The sequence below is a fragment of the Diabrotica virgifera genome, chromosome 10 (assembly GCF_917563875.1).
Source record: "Diabrotica virgifera virgifera chromosome 10, PGI_DIABVI_V3a".
In the NCBI taxonomy this organism is placed as follows: Eukaryota; Metazoa; Arthropoda; class Insecta; order Coleoptera; family Chrysomelidae; genus Diabrotica; species Diabrotica virgifera.
The window spans coordinates 154,945,364-154,964,171 of NC_065452.1; the positions used below are offsets into that span (position 1 = coordinate 154,945,364).

Below are 18,808 nucleotides of genomic sequence, written 5' to 3' on the forward strand. Positions count from 1 at the left end.
TTTATGGTTTTAAGTTATTTTTCGGGTGTAACTACAATGATATTACATATGCTAAAGATGATGGTGTATCGCAGATTTAAAATGCGTTTATCTTGAAAACGGTTGAGTTTAGGGAGATGAAAGAAGTATACCTTTTTTAAGTAAAACTAATAGGAGAATAAAAATTTTAATGTCACAATTATACAGAGTGAGGGATAAAAAAAATTGAACGTAATAAATGAGTGCTGAAAGGCGTATGTGGCGCCCTCTGGGCAATACATAATTTTTGGTAGGGAATTTAGTTTTCTCGACCCAAAAACCCCCACATACCAAATTTCATGTTGTTATCTCATACCTGTCAGGAAATATTCAATAATAAATAAAAAAAAGTTTAACTTTACCACCCTGTATCTTTCTTAATATCAACATTTTATTAAAGTAAGTTGGGTTAAATCGTAATATTTTAGAGTGTAGTTTACTGTGGTGTAGAATCTACTGTTTCTTTTTGTACAATTACTTAAGGACCACCCTGTATATCTTAATGAATATTAAATATTATTTAAATAAAGATTCCCCCATAAAAAATAATATTATACTGAAATGAGCAACTGGTATCGATTCTTTGAATAATCCAGCAATCGATTGTTTCCGTTCGAGTAGTTCGAGGATTGACTGCTATTGGTACATAGTACATGATTTGCCCGGTTTTAAGCATGGCGGTAAGCGTGGATAATAACTATTTTTGTGGTGTTTATCATCTGTGGTAATCTTTTGTTGAGAATCTCGTGTTATTCGTAATTTTTAACTTTTTGGTGGAAATAGTGTTTGAATAATGTGAAATCCGTAATTTCGCAATTTAAAACATTAAAGAAAACAAGGGACGTCTTTTGATAGTGCAAACTATGGCGTCGAATGAAGAAGGAGGTAATGATGATGAAAATAAAGATTATTTGGAAAAACAATCCTCGTGTGAGTCAGTACTGGAGTCTTCTAAGTGCCCAAAGTGTATATCATCACAAAATAAGTGTTCGTGTAGTGTGACTTCCCAAAACTCTGAAGATGACAATCTAAATAGCCTGAACAGTAAGTAATATTTGTAAACACAAGCTAATATTCATATTTCCCACCCAAACTATTCCCACTTTTTCAATTGAAAATGTAGCATTACTATGCTCGTTACTTTTATAATGAATTATAATTCGATATAGTAAAATAAGGCAATTTAATTTTACACTTAGGGATGGGATTTTTGAGTTTGCCCTTTTGTAACTAATAAACATCAAACTACTTTGTTAAAAATGTTCTGGTAACTTCACTTTTATTAGTTTCTACTTAATTCTGATATCCTGTATCAAAAATCTTAATTTTTTAGACATTGGCTTTGAAGAAAACAAATATTCCATTAAAGAGATGAAGTTCACAGGGTAGTGCAATGTGGATGATTTTATATAATTTAAAAGTCATCTATTAACAAGAGTCTCTACCTTGTTAATGACAACCTATATTTTTCTTTGTTTATATAACTAATTCCATTATTAGTAGTATGGGTCTTCTTATTTCTAGTTTACAATGATATACAGATATCATTTCAGTTGGTTTCTTTTATCACACATTATTTCCCACTATTTGAGATATAATTCTGTTGTTTAAAGACTTGTTATTCTTACAATCTCCCCTTAATCATTATATAGTTGTGTTGATGTGTTCCCAATTCATCACAATTTTCACATTCATTGCCATAGTTTAGTGTTCAATGGGGTTTTATTTTTGTTGTCGTAGGATTACCTCAACGAAATAATTAAGCAACTAACTAACTTTTTGGCAGCTTTTTCTCAGTAATTTAATGTAATGTAAACAAAGGAATCATACAGACATTTACTCTCCACAACCTCTTCTTCTTGGTATGTTCTTCAATGTTGCTTCATTTACAGTTTTCGTCATTTTCAAGACTTTTTGCTGTATCTTGTTCATATTAAGTAGTACCATCTTGTTTGGCATAGTTTTCCTGTATATCCTTTTGGTAACACTGTAATACCTCAGATTTTTGCAGCTCTTCAAAGTTAAATTTATGTTCAACTTTCTTGTCATGAGTTTTTGTTTGCAAAAATAAAAATTTAAAACTTTGAGGTTGAGGTACTTATATGATTTTTTAAAAGATTTATAAACAAAAAATTATGCCCATAAAAACAAATTTTTTTGAAAAAATTAATGTTTGTTCAAACGACCATCGTGACTCAAGGGTAGCGCATGTAAAAAAATCATAAAAAACATATTTATTTTGAATGAAAGGCAACGAAACAATTGCGTTCACGGACAGTATATAAACGAATCTTGCATTTACAACAATTAATGTGTGTCTTTTTCAAACAAGTTCCATTTTTCTCTTCTTCAGCACCTCCAACCAATTGGTCTCGTTTTTGTCTTCGCCTTCAGATTTTTGTTCTTCAGATCTTCCATCCTTATCTAAAATTAATTTATATCGTCTAAATATGGCATTACTTGATCAATATTGCTTATCTTCTAATCTAAATCAGAATTATCAACATCTCTGATGTATTCTGTGGCTTTCTGTAATTCATCATCTTCCTCATAACTTCGATGTCTGACAAATTATTGATAATGTCAAGGAGTTCAGCTTCAGTTAGTAGCTTTCGAGACATATTTTCGAAATAGGAAATCTGAAAATAAAATAACCTTTTAGTCACCATGTTCGTTTAAAAGAACACAATATTTTTGTATGAAACTATATGAAGTATCTAATATTTTTTATGTTTTTGTACATACATGTAAAAACTAACAATAAAGTAACTATAAAATAATTTTAATATCAGATTTTAACTTACCTAATAAGTTTAAACACAAACGAAATATCACAAATTGTAGATAACCTTAAAACATGTGTTACCATGCAGTACTCATCAACTAAACTGAGGTAGTCAGAACAAGTGTGACACTATGTTTAGTACAATGTTAGAGATGATGTTTGTTGAGACGATCACAGTGATTAAACGTAAAAAATGGGAATTAGTTATCGTTGGCACCTATGAAAAGTTGATGTTTGTTTAAACGAACATGGTGACTGAAAGGGTTAAGTCTAACTAGAAGGTGATCACAATCTGCGTCTGCCCCTCTGTAGGTTTTCACATTTGTTATCAAATTGGAGATTGTATTAACTTCCCTTGTATTAAGATGTGGTCTATTTGGTTAGTTTCTTTTGATCTTGGAATTTTCCATGTTCCTTTATATATGTTTCTTTCTCCTGAAATGTGTGTTTATTATTTTCATCCTGTTTTCAATTGCGAATGTAATCAATATTTGTCCATTATACTCTGTATTCATCTGTTAACTCTCGCCCCCCTGTTATGTTTTGATATATGTCTTCTCTTCCAACCTTTGCATTAGTGTCACCTATAATAATTTTAATATTTTATCTCAGTATTTCATCAGTCAATGTTTCTAGTTCTTCATAAAATCCATCTTTCACTTCTTCATTTTCTTCTGTTGGAGTGTGTATATTTATTAGTTTATGTTTTCTTTTCCTTTAATTGTAATTGTGCACATTCTGTCAGATTTTTTACAACTCGTTTTACCTGCTCTATGACTTCATGTACCAGGAAATCCACTCCAAAGGTCCTATTTTCGCTTCCACTAGTATAAAACATGTATGGGTCAATCTTTTCATTGTTATTTCCTGTCAAATGTGTTTCTTGTACAGCTATGATGTGTATTTTATATTTCTTAAGTTCTTCTATCAAGTTAATTATCGTCCCTTCCTCATAAACTCTTAGTACATTTCATGTTGAAATATTTAGGTATGTATTGTTATTTCTTATTTCACTATTTATATTCAAACACATTTTCCTGTCCATCACTAGTGTCCGTCCGCATAATGGGTGTCTTTTTCCTTTTCCTATTCTATATGTCATTTGTTGGTTCATTATTTCTGGAACTCTCTCTTTTGAACATACCATTTCTGACTTATTCCCATTTTATGCCATGCACAATTAACTTTTTGTATCCTATCTTCACATTTTTTCCTTCAGCTCTTACTTCCTTCATTTGAAATTTTCTGTCTCATGTGTCTTTCCTTTGCTGTCATGTCATCATTGATAAAGATCTTTTCCCCAGTAAGAAATCTTAGTTTGCTTTTTTCTTTCATTATTTTGTTTTTTTCGCCATACTCCTTCATTTGCACTGGACATGTTTTGTTTCATAGCTTGATTGCATTTTCTATAACCTGAACAGTAAGTAAAATTTGTAAGCATAAGCTAATAATATGCATATATCGACGCTGCCAAGCCAAAACGGCATAAACGCCAAAATGACCACTTTTTAGTTAGCTGCACTAAAAAATGGGATTTTCATTTCCGCACCAGACAGTCAACGCGGAATAACCGCAGAAAAAGTGAAATAGGTGTAATATAGGTTTAAAATTTTTATAAACGCCAGTCTAGTCACGCACGTGAACACCGATTGACATAATCGCCAGTGGCCGTAAGATTATCATTGTGTACATTTCGGTCCAGTAATAATAGTAAAGGGATTCTCCCCGGGAAGCATACATGTGGCACTGCCAATCCATGGAAGAAATTGTTCTTCAGTATCCATCACTTAATATTTACATGTTTGGCAATTACAACTTACCAAATGCAGTATGGTCCAATGATGAGTTTGGTGTCCTAGTTCATTGTCCAGGAGGTGATCCAGTTGTTGATGTAGCACAAGCTTATGGTTACCCAAAATTTTACCAACTAAACTCTTTACCTAATGACAGAAATGTATTTTTAGACCTGGTTTTCTCTAACGATAGGGACTTGGTTATCACAAGGGTGGGTGATCCTCTCTTGAACTCTAGTTTACACATCATTTCGGCTATGAAGCTAGTTTGATGGCCCTAAACACATCCTTCTCTTCATGTCTGTTCTATGATGAATTCTACTATGATTTCAAGAACGGCAACTACTTTGAGTTTAATAACTTCTTGGCTGCTATAGATTGGCAGGAATGCTTAGGTTATAGCGATATAAATGTATCAACTCAAGTCTTCAATGAAATTTTTGCTACAGGTATCGCTTTTTTTGTACCTTTGAAACGCTATAGATCTTCTACTTTTCCTAAGTGGTTTTCTCATGATCTTAGATGTTTGACGAGAGATAAGAAGTATGCCCACTCTCTGTACATGAAGAATCGGTCTGATGTTAATTATTCCAATTTCTCTCGTCTCCGTTCAGAATGTAAACGGTTGTCTGATGCATGCTTTTCAGAAATATATTAGGGATAAACTGTCTAGTCACAGTCTTCCTGATTTTATGTTTTATAATGAACGGTCAGCTTCTGATGGACAAGGTATTGCTAATTTATTCAAAGATTTCTTTCAGACTGTTTACTTACCCAGCAATAACGATCTCAAGTTACCCAGTGCACATTTAGATAGCAACATCGGTGCTTGCTTCAATGTAACTGACTTTACTGTCACTGATATTTTTGATGGTATATGTTCTCTTCCAAATAAAACTTCCAGCGGCCCAGATGGTGTTCCTAATTTCCTTTTAAAAAAATATGTCTGCTCTGTTGTTGGGCCATTACTGTTATTATTTAATAAATCCTTACAGTCTTCTACATTTCCAGGTGCTTGGAAGGAGAGTTTTGTTGTACCCATATTTAAAAAAGGTAAGAAGAATGACATAGAAAATTATCGTAGTATATGCATTCAATCCGCAATTCCCAAACTCTTTGATAGTTTGGTAGCTAAGCAGCTGTCGTGGGTGTGCAGGGGTCTGATTTCTGAATCTCAGCACTGCTTTTGCAGACAAAATCTACAGTAACGAATCTAGTTTGCTACCAATCTGATCTCTTAAAGCATATGGAAGATCGTAAGCAGATTGATGCTATTTATACGGATTTCAGTAAGGCATTTGATCGTGTTGATCACCAAATTCTCCTTAATAAATTGCCATCCATAGGTTTTCATGTCCATTTTATTGAGTGGGTTAAAATCTTTTTATCTGGTCGTACCCAAAGAGTTAAAGTGGGTGGTCTTTTTTCTGATGTTATTACTGTAAGTTCTGGTGTTCCACAGGGTTGGCATACGTCTCCCCTGTTTTTTGACTTATTTGTTAATGATATCGTTAATTGCTTCTTATATAGTAAATGTTTAATGTTGGCTGATGATGTAAAATTTTGGCGTATTGTGAATGATATTGAGGATCAGAAACTTTTACAGGCTGACATGGATCGCTTATTTGATTGGTGCATTTGCAATAATCTTCAGTTATGTGTTGAGAAGTGTTGTTATATTAGTTTTTCCCGTAAGTTAAACAGAATTGACACTGCTTATCACATAGACAGTAAACCTCTTAGATATGTCTCGTCTATTAGAGATCTAGGTGTTATCATGGATGAAAAGCTCTCATTTGTCGAACATATCAACTCATTGTCCGTAAAAGCTTCTAAATTACTTGGATTTGTTAAAAGAAACTCTAAATACTTCTCTATTGATGCTGTTAGGTTGATCTATTGTTGTCTAGTCAGATCTATATTAGAATATTGTTCGGTAGTTTGGTCTCCGTACCATCAAATTCATATTGACACTATTGAAAAAGTTTTTTATTTATTTATTTATTTTCAACGGGACACTGCCCAATAAGATTACAAGTTTATAAGTCCAATATACATAATACATGTGTCAATAATAATAAAACTACAGTAAAATAGTAATAATAAAACAATAATACAATAAAATATAAATATCACAAACTTAAACACATTATCCAACATAAGTTCCTAAAATACTATGCTTATAAGACTCAGACTTATATTGAGAACCATGATTACACTGGGATTGAGCAACGTTTATCATTAGCTCCCCTTAGTGTTAGGCGTGATATTTCGGGAGGTGTCTTTGTTTTCAAAATCATGAATGGACTTATTGATTGTCCCAGTTTGTTGGATAGTATAAGATTTAATGTTCTATATCCAGGTTTACGCTACAATGTTACCTTTAACACGGCCTTTCACAGAACATCCTAAGGTAGTAACATGCCTTTAGATAGATATATGTGCTTCCTTAACGGTTTTGATATGGATCTGTTTAATATAAGCCTATATCATCCTATCGGCCAATCAGCTTGTTGCCGATAATGTCTAAGATCTTCGAAAGACTACTACTTGGTAGACTGAAGAATGACATTAACCTAGATGTAGAAATACCCACACACCAGTTTGGTTTTAGAGAGAGACACTCCACAACACAACAGACTCATAGAATTATAACAAAAATCCTTACTGCTATTGAGGAAAAAAAATATTGCACAGCGGCATTCTTAGATGTAGAAAAGGCATTTGATAGAGTATGGCATACTGGACTTTTATACAAACTCAAATGTATTCTTCCAACCCCCTACTACCTAATCATGAAATCCTACATTGAAGATCGTTACTTCCAAGTAAAATATAACACAGCAACTTCCACATATTTTCCCATTAAATCAGGTGTACCACAGGGTAGTGTCCTGGGCCCTCTTCTTTACCTATTATTTACCGCAGATATCCCAACCACTGAAACAACCCAAATCTCAACATTCGCTGATGACACCACCATAATCGCTGTCAATGAGGACCCTATTATCGCGTCTGCACAACTGCAAAACCACCTTGACCAATTGGGAACATGGCTCAACAAATGGAAGGTGAAAGTAAATGAAACGAAGTCAACCCAAGTTACATTTACAAACCGAAGAGATGTATGCCCAACAATAACACTAAATGATACACAATTACCAGTCAGCACACAAGTCAAATATTTGGGACTAACCCTTGACAAAAGATTAACATGGAAGCCGCACATCCAAGCCAAGAAAACCCAGATCAACATCAAAATACGACAAATGAGCTGGCTTATTGGTCGAAAATCAAAACTCAATATTGAAAATAAACTGCTCCTGTATAAAACTATGATAAAACCAATTTGGACCTATGGTGTTCAACTCTGGGGATGCTCAAAGCCATCAAATATCAAGATAATACAAAGAGTCCAATCAAAAATATTGAGGATGATATTCAACGCAGCCTGGTATGTAAGCAATAAAACCCTACACGAGGACTCAGCTACACCCTTGGTAGAGGAAGAAATTCAAGGATCACAAAGAGCTACCTTGATGGACTGAGAAGTCATCCAAATGATGAAGCAAGACAGCTGAACTCTCCTCCCGAATTCGCAAGACGACTGAAGAAACTATGGCCAACAGATTTAATAAATTAAATATATACATATTGTGATCAAATGTAAAAAATTATAATAGGAGGGTTGCCACAGGGCAGCTTCTCCCTCATGTATTTAACATTCAAACTATTTGCTTATAGCTTCGATGAAGCAGATTGTAAATGAAAATATGTAATAATAAAAAAAAAAAAAAATAAGCCTGGGCCAACTGAGGAGATCTCTTGCCATGTGATAATTAGGTTTCATCTTGAAATGTTGTTATATTTTATTATTGTATTTGTGTTTTGTATAATTTTATTGATTTGTTTCAGTTACATGTGTACATTTTATATTTTATTTTTCTAACTGTTATGTTTTGAATATCTTGCCTGGTGATTTTTCAAGCCTTTGCCTTTCTTATTTTTACTTTTTATATTTTAATGAATGATTGTACCTCATTTTTTTTTTATTGTGTTTATTGTATTTTTACTGTTAATGGGGTTTTCCCGTGGGTAAATAAAAATAAAAATAAAATAAAGGTATGTATTTTTACAATTTTTATGGATAAGTAACATGATATTACCTACCTTTGCAATATTTTCAATTTGTATTGATTTTTGAAGCGTAAACACACTGAATTTCTTTAAAAACTATGAGGCGTTTATGCCAAAACCACATATTTACATTGTGGTTGATACAAGTGGCATTGCTCAATGGTATTCTTATGCAGGTTTCTTATTTAAAAATTGCGCAAATGAAAAGTTTATTTTAAAATTTTCTATTGTAACTTTGTACTAGTGTGATGAACAATTAATTTTGTATTACAGCATAGAGTTCAAATCAATTTTATATAGCTAAAAATGGCCATCAATTTTTGGCGTTTATGCCATTTTTTTGTTGTAGATCAATAACAGAAGTAAACAAATAATGGCCTTACTAAATGAAAATAAAACATATACCGAATCAGTACAAAATGATATACTGAGTGACAATAACTCCCCTATATTTCCCTTAGAGGTTTTTTTTTTTTTTTTTTTATTTAACGGAAAATCTCCTTTTTACAGTATAAAGATATACAAACATTTTTAACACTAACCTACTAACAAGTAAATATATCATAATAACATATTACCTACATAAAATACTTATAATATATAAAATACAAAAATTACATAAATTACACAAATACTCCCTCAGTTGGTTCCTAACAAATAAATATATCACAACATATTACATTAAATACTTCCTCAGTTGGTTCTTAAACCTGGTTTGACTAACTCCCAGCAGATCTGTAGTTTTATTAATTTCATTACCCAGTCTATGAAATCTAGGTATAGGACTATTATATCCGTAGTTGGTATAATGAAAACTAATTGAGAATAATGGTTTATCTCTAATATTTACAGTGTTTAATTTAAAGTTGATTAGCTCCAACAAATCCGGGCAAGTTATATTACCCTCCAAGATTTTATGAAGAAATAAAAGATCATTAATAATTAAAGTTTTTTCAATAGACAACAACTTTAAATGATTATTTATTCTCTGATAAGAAGAAAATTGAGGCATATGTAATCTCCACCGACAAGTTTTCAAAAACCTATTCTGGACTGCTTCCAAAGATAAAATATGTGATCGATAATGAGGTGACCACACTGGTGAAACATACAATAGGATGCTGCGTACTAAAGATAAATACAAAGTCCTGAATGTAGAAACAGAAAATTCTCTAGAGTTTCTAGTTATAAATCCTAAAGTTTTCAAAGCTCTACTAGTAATAGATCTTAAGTGTGAGACAAATGTCAAAGAACTGTCAAAAATTACTCCTAGATCCTTGATTTCCCTAATTTTCTCTAAAGGAACAGAATTAATATTATAAACAAAATTTACAGGATTTGTTGATCTTGAGAAAGTTATTGTAAAACATTTGCGTGGATTTAAAGACATGGCATTATTGGTAGCCCAATTAATAAAGCAATTTAAATCATCTTGTAACTTGAAACAGTCAGATAATTCAGAAATTTCCATAAATAATTTCAGGTCATCAGCAAATAATAAAAACTTACAATATTTAAAACATGAAGCTACATCGCTAATGAAAATATTAAATAGTAAGGGTCCCAAATGTGATCCCTGTGGGACGCCAGAACTTGCGTTTATAGGAATCGAAGTAAAATTTTTTATTTTCACATACTGAATCCTGCATTGTAGGTAACTTTCCAACCAATTCACTAAATAGTCTGGAAATCCGATTTTAATGAGTTTTTGTAAGAGTAAATCGTGGTTCACTGTATCAAATGCCTTCGAAAAGTCAGTGTAAATCTAATCAACTTGGCACCTCTTTTCAAAGGCAGAAGTGATACAATGTTGATAAAGCAGTAAGTTTGTGTTGGTAGACTTACCACTCGTAAAACCGTGCTGTTGTTCTATCAGAATATTTTTACAATACCATGACAAGGGTTTATATAACAACAGTTCAAATAATTTAGGTATTGCAGAAAGTAATACTATGGGACGATAATTAGCAATATCATTTTTCAGACCATTTTTGAATACAGGGGTAATAAAACTATCCCGCCATTTAACAGGAAATTGTTGTAATTTTAACGAAGAATTAAATAAATAATTTAGTGGTTTGGAAAGACTACATTTACAATTTATCAAAAAATAGGCAGGGATACCATCCGGACCACTAACCAGTTTACCTTTTAAAGAGCTAATTCCTTCATAAACTTCGCTTAGGGAAAATTGTATAAATGGAATGTCAGGCTGCCTAAAAATATCGTATTGCATATTTGACACATCTCTATTATCACTTTTATAAACACTAGAGAAATGAGTAGCAAATAAATTACTAATGTCTGTACCACTTTCAGCAATTGTACCATTATAATGCATTTTATTGGGGATACTGTGATCTTGTTTCAATGAGTTAATGTGATTCCAGAAGTATTTTGTATTTTCACTAACCTTCAGATCAGTACTAGAAATATAATTATCATAACATGTTCTTGTCAAAGTTTTACACTGAGCTCGAAGATTAGAAAAGTTTCAATAATCACCAGCTGAGTTAGTACTTTTAAACTTAGCATGAGCTGCCTTCTTACAAGATATCAACTTTTTAAGTTCAGATGAGAACCAACGAGGATATACAGATGGTTTGTATCTTCTAATAGGTACAAACAAATCTAATGCTAATTTTAGAATCTGATAAAAAATTTCAATGCTAATGTTAATATCATCATTAGCTAAGAAATACTCCTAATTAATTGGAGCAAAATAATCATTTAAAGCTATATAATCAGCATTCTTAAAATCATAATACAGAATATCGCAAGACAAAGGATTAATATCACTAACAGTTAATTCACATGAAAGTGCAACATGGTGGTAATTGTTTGACAATAAAGTGTCCACCGCTGTGTCAACAGTAATTGATTCCAGAGCATCATCATTACAAAAACATAAGTCAAGTAATACTCCATGCTGATTTGCAACTACATTGGCCTGCCTTAAATTCAAATATGAAAAACTTTCACAAACCGTTAATTCAGGATATTCTGCAGAGCAAGAGACAGAAAGACCATCCTCAGTAGAATAATTCCAAGTTGCATGTGGAAGATTATAGTCTCCAAAAAGATATAAGCTACTATTAGGGTTGTTTTCAACAATAAACTGTACTGCAGAGCAATGATCCACATAAATATCCTGATTTGATGATGGTGGAATGTAAACAGCTCCAATAATAACAGTTTCGTTATGGCTTGACAAAGAAACAAACAGATGTTCAACATTAATAAAGTGAGTGGTAAGATGCGTAGATTTAAACTTACTATTAACTAAAATTAAAACTCCACCACCTCTATTCTTTGAACTAGTATTTAAGTTTCTATCAGCTCTGAAAACACTATAATTGTTGAAACAAAGCTCATGATCAGTAAAATTATCTGTCAACCATGTCTCAACCAAAATAATAACATCATATACACAATGTGCAATAGCGTTATGTAGCTCAACTAGCTTTGTACGGATCCCACCAACATTCTGGTAATAAATTAATAAAGGAGAACGTTTCAGTTTTTTGGAGCTTTTTTCACAATTGTTGGCATACCACGGATATATTTAATAGAAATATCAAGTTCACCATTATCTTTTCTTGCCTGAAGTTCAGACCGAACCATTTTTAGCTGGTCTTGCTGAAATTTAGTGTTATCGTAACTAATTTTAACTCCATCGGTAAGTTTATTTTTAGATTTCATTGCATCTTTTATTACATAAGAATTATAACATTTATAATGTCAACATTTATAATGTCAACATTATGACATTTATAATGTCAACATTGCAGAAGCTTTTAGCAATGACATTATCGTCTTTGAGGAACCACCAGACGTTGCAGTAGAAGAAGAAATATTTAGTCACGATCTCACATCATGTTTCAACTTAACAGCAGATAATGGTTTGGATGCCGGTATAAGTAGTGATCAAAATAAGGAAAATACAAGCAATCAAATCAATACGGATGTTGAACCAAATATTGACAGTGATTATGAATTATAATCCACTATTATTAGATATCCGCTTTTATTCTTGAATTATTTACTTTTAAGTATTTCATCCTAGCACCAAAAACCAGTTTAAAGAATTGAAGGTTTTGTTTTTAACTTAGAATGTATTTTTGATTAATAAAAAATAAACCCTATCAAAAATCTTCGTAATTTCATAATTTTTCTTGTTGGCATAAACGACAATTTTTAATTTTCGTTTCTTTTTTCATTAATGGCATATATCCCTTTTAAGCGCCATATTGACTAACCTTACAACTATGTGATCAACACAAACGCCAGAGGTAAGTTTGGCATATTCACCAATGTTATATCTTGATTGGACATAAGCGCCATTTTCTAGTTTTTAATTTATTTCAGACAGTATTTTCAGCCACATTAATATTCACAATATATTAAAATTTGAAAAAAAATCACCATTTTTTTGAGTCACTGTGCAGATAAGCAGAATTGGTAAAAATAAAAATAATCAGTTTTTTGTGTTTCCTGAAAAATTGAGTGAATGTCGTTTATGCCGTTTTGGCTTGACAGCGTCGATATCCCCACAAATTATTCCCACTTTTTCAATTGAAAATGTAGCATTACTAAGTTTGTTACTTTTATAATGAATTATAGTTTAACACTAAAAAGTCTGGCTTAGCATACCTACCTAGAAAGCCCGAAGGGATCATTTTGGCCCCACGTTCTTTAATCAATTTAAACTCAGTTTAAAGAAATTAAATCTACTCTAGACGATAGAATCTGATTTTATTTTTTACTTTTATTGTTTAACACATTCGCTGCCTATCAAAAACATTCGGAATACCATACAGTTTGCAGTTTTTGGTATTTGCCACACATTGTCTTGTTACAGCTGTGGCAATGATTGGAAGTATGATTTCTTTTACAAAATATTTTCAACTGATATTTTTTTCGTTTTTGGATAGTAACAGTGATAATTGTTGGTAGACCTGGTGTTGCTAGGCGTAGTTCCAGATTTCGGGAGGCAAGGTATGGGGCCCATAATTCTTCACACAGCCGAAGAATAAACTTACGAAGACCGAGTCTACTTCCAGTTATTTCTTTATAAATAATCCATGCATTTATTGCTTCCAAGTCAAGAGTATTATAAACCATGTACATAGGCCATCGTCTTGAAGTTACTTTTGTAGTATAAAGATTCAAAGATTCAAAAATGTATTGACTACATTTACAAAAAAAAATTTTTTGGATTGTAGCAAGTCAATTTGATATATATAAAGTATATAAGATATATAAGATAATGTGTATATATACAAATAACATATATAGAAATAGAATAGAATAGAATAGAATACTTTATTGGTATAGCTTTACAGCTGCCATCATAAAGATGGATATACACGTCAGATATACAACACAATATAGTCACAGACACATAATCAAATACCTATACATACACTTAAATTTTAGATTTAACATAATGTACATTGATAAATATGAAAATTATTAATATTAGACAGAACTCATAACAGCAATCTAGTTGCTAAGTATTCTTCTACACTGTAGAATGCATGTTTACATAGTATACTTTTCACAACTCTTTTGAATTTCACCGGATGCAAAGATCTAACTTCATTTGGAAGATGATTATATAGCCTGACCCCCACATAATCTGTGGACTTCTCAAATTTGGATAGTTTGTGACCAACAGTAACAAACTGATTGGCATTCCTAGTTGAGTATGCATGTAAATCAGAATTTCTCTTGAATGAATGTAAATATAAATACATTCACGCACATTCACAAAATGAGACATCGGAAAACATAGTGAGTAATATTCATGTCCATGGTACTGCTTTAAAATGATCAAAATATTCACTAACAGAGTAAAAAGCAAATCTCAGAAGATATTTTTTCGGAATGACTAAATTTATTGATTGTAAGGTTTTTAAAATCCTGAGGTAGGACATTATAAAGTCAATAGAGTTTTTTTGTGATTTACTCAAACGATATTTGACTGTTCTGATATTATTGGCACCTCTTGTGCTGTAATTATGCAAGTCAGACTGTTTAATTAAAGTATCGGCAGTTTTGTGTGTTTTCATGAGAACATTGTATAGCCATAGTGTTGGCAAGGGCATTATTTTATATTTAATAGATAATGGTTTGCAAGATTCCAAGTAACCAACTTTTGCAATTATTCTAATTGCTTTTTTTTGCAATTTAAATATTGTTAGTGCGTTGCAAGAGTTTCCCGACAAAATAACTCCATAGCTTAAAAACGAATGGAAAAGAGAAAAGTAAATTGTTCTTAAGGTATCAACACTTGTAACACGTTTTAGTTGTCGTAAGTAAAAATAAAGTACTTGAAAGTTTACCTTTGAGATGGTCAATATGGTTATACCAAGTCAGTGTGTTGTCAATTGTCATGCCCAGCAATTTTACAGTATTTTTTTCCACACGAGCATCGAATGGATTAGATGAAATGAATTTTGAGTTTTGTTGTCATTTAGTCTAAGTTTATTTGCTGCGAACCATGATTGAGCATTTGAATTTACATTTGTAGAAGTGGTTTCAAAAAGAGAACGATTTCTGTCAGAAAAAATAAAAGTAGCGTCGTCTGCAAATAATACTGTTTTACATGGAGCCATAAAATTGGGCAAGTCATTAACATATATAATAAATAATAGAGGGCCCAAAACAGAACCTTGTGGAACTCCATGCTTAACATGCTTAAATTTAGAGAGACAATTTCCGTATCTGACTGCTTGGTATCTATCACTTAGATACGATTTAATTAGTTCTAGAGGAGTACCTCTGATACCATAAAAGTGCAGTTTTTTTAGTAAGATATCATAAGAAACACAGTCGAAGGCCTTTGAAAGATCACATAACGTTATGGCAGTTTGGCTATACTTTTCCAGGCCATCCACTATGCCACTCATCACATCTAAGAGTGCATGAGTTGTGGAACGAACGATCCTTTCTAAACCCATATTGAGAACTTTTAAGAAAGTTATTGGTTTCAAAGTACGATATTAGGTGTTGCTTCAGAATTTTTTCTATTATTTTACTGAATATGGAAACGATAGAAATTGGTCTATAATTGTCCACAAGATCACGATCGCCCTTTTTAAAAATAGGAACAATTTTGGAGTATTTAAATCCAGTTGGAAATATCCCAATTGAAAAAATGTTATTAATGAGATGTGTTAAAGGTTCAGTAATTATTTCACAAGTATTTTTTATAAAAGAAGCGTTTAGCTCATTTGAATCCAAACAATTTGAATTTTTTAATGAATTAATAACCTCCGATACTTCTTGTTGGGTAGTTCTATCTCCGATAGAAAAAATGAACTCGATGGAGCTGGGAAGTTTTGATAGTTCAAGATTATGTCGTCTGATGTATTAGGAAGGGTTTTTATAATGTTCTCAGCAATTTCAACAAAAAAGTTATTGAAAGTGTCACAAGATATATTAGTTGTTATATTATGTGAACTATTTGTTTTGTTACGCTCATAGTTAATTATCTTCCAACACGTCTTGGATCTATTCTTTGAAGTTAATATTAGTTTATCATAAGCCATCTTTTTCGCGTTTTTCAACTCGGCATTATAATCATTTTTGTATTTTTTATATTCGTTGTAATGTATTGGATTTTTACTAGAATCAGCACATATTTTATAAGAGTGCAGATAATTTCTCATATTTTTTAAGTTGTCATTGAACCAATTTACAAGACATTTTTTATTTTTAATAACCAATGTTTTTAGTGGGAAATATTGTGATACTGCATGATTATAATTATCTATTAAAACGTTGTTAAGTAATCTACATCAAAATCACTATTAAAGGCCCAGTCTAACACTGATAAAAAGTTTCTCATTTTTAAAATACCTTCCTGTGTACAGGCTCTAGTGCAAACACTTAATTTTAATTTATTTGATGTTTTGATTATACTAATATACTGACCACGATGGTCTGAAAAACACGGTTCAAGGACACTAGTCCTCCGAAACTGATTTCCTTCAAAATTTGTCATAATATTATCTATACAAGTGGCAGATGTAGCAGTAACTCGAGTATAGTCATAAATTGTTTGTTTTATATCAAAAGATGATGTTATAGAAGTCAATTCACTAACGTTTACCGTTTTCACTTTAAAATTGATATTAAAATCTCCCAAAACTATTACAGTAGAACGTCGATAATCCGGACCGTCAATAATCCGGATTTGTATCTAGCAAAATATCTGATTATTTTAAAATAAATTTAGAACTTAGCTGCGAAAAACGAACCTCTACCGCAGTTCAAAAATATTTTACACATTTTTTTAAAAGCCCAAAATAGTGTCTGATGTTTTTACTGTACACATGCTGCTATTATAAATTAATTACACAGTGTTTAAACAAAAAGATGTTTTGAATAATTTCACCTCACACTTTACTGTACAAGAGAAAACATAAAATTTTAAAATGTTTGTTGTACTTTAATGTGTACACTTGCCTTTTTTTAAGGTAATTTCGATAATCCGGATAATTTGATAATCCGGATGGGGTCTGGTCCCAATTAATCTGGATTATTGACATTGTACTGTATATTCAAATTTGGCCTCATAATGTGATCCAATAGATTTTCAAAATTTTTGAAAAAAGACTTAAAATCGTTACATTTACTAGATCTATACACTGCCAATACAACAGTGTTAATATCTTGAAGAAAAATTCCACAAAATTCAGATGTTTGTTCAATATTAAAACTGTCGCAGTTAATAGCTTCGAATTTTAAAGTGTTTTTAACATAGATTACAGTACCACCGTTCTTTTTATTCTTCCTACAGAAACTGCTAGCAAGTAAATACCTATCTATATTTATGTATCCGAGATTTGTATAAAGACTCATCAGTTGGTCCTCTACACCAACAATTGTATCTTTGTGTTCACCAACAATTTTATCTTTATTACGTAGATGATCAGTACCAGTACAAGGGTAACCATTTACAATAAACATACATAAATATAATTTTACCCATCAGACAGGAATTTGAAAGAAAGGCTCGTCGAATTTTCCAGAAAACCATAATAACTTACACAGGGCCAATTTGGCCCCTTTAGACTTCTATGGTAGATTTGTTAGAAAAACCATTTAATAAATTTAGTAAACAATATTTTTTTGTGTTAAATTAGGCTTTGTATCAAAATATTAAAAGTCATAAAATATGAAATTATTATTGCCTCAAATAAAAAAACTACAATAACTTCAAATCACAACAGGGGCCAGATTGGCCCCTCCGACTTTCTAGTATTAATGTAATAAAATAAGACAATTTATTTTTGCACTTGGGTTTGGGATTTTTGAGTTTACCCTATTGCAACTAATAAACATCAAAACTACTTTGTTTAAAATATTCTGATAACTTCACTTTATTAGTTTTTACTTAATTCTGATATCCTGTATCAGAAATATTAATTTTTTAGACATAAGCTTTGAAGAAAATAAATATTTTTCCATTGAAGGGATGAAGTTCACAGCGTAGTGTCGTGGGGATGATTCAAGTCATTTAACAGTCATCTATTAACAACACAGTCTCTACCTTATTTAACATATTAACCGCCCAATTGAAAAATTTTTTTGGCCTTCAGGCTCCATGTTTAGAATCTCAATGTTAATGTGAATTATATTTAACTCACATAACGCCTGAGTCAAACAGGGTGTGAGTTAAATACAACTCACATGGCCTTTAATGTGTTAATGACAACATATATTTTTCTTTGTTTATATAACTAATTTCATTATTGGTATTGTGGGTGTTCTTATTTCTAGTTTACAGTGATATAAGTTCAATATCATTTGAATTGTTTTCTTTTATCAGACATATCCCACTATTGGAGATACCATTATGTTATTTTATTCCTGCAATCATCCCTTAATCATTATAGTTGTGTTGATGTGTTCCAAATTCATCACGAATTTCACATTCATTGCTATAGTTTAGTGTTCAATGGGGTTTGATTTTTAGTGTCATATGATTACAAACAACGAAATAACTAAGTAACTAATTTTTGGTAGCTTTTTCATAGATAGTAATTTAATGTAATGTATACAA

General features: G+C 31.6%; 1 protein-coding gene across 2 annotated transcripts in view; it reads left to right on the forward strand.

Moving 5' to 3' along the window:
• The first annotated feature begins 672 nt into the window (after positions 1–672).
• The window catches only part of LOC114330688 (uncharacterized), a 79,978-nt gene continuing 61,842 nt past the window's right edge, over positions 673–18,808 (forward strand). For both annotated transcript variants that reach the window (XM_028280102.2, XM_028280103.2), the window contains exon 1: positions 673–1,062. In XM_028280102.2, the coding sequence (XP_028135903.1) occupies positions 882–1,062 (181 nt within the window). In that variant the 5' untranslated portion in view covers positions 673–881. The remainder of the gene's footprint in view (positions 1,063–18,808) is intronic.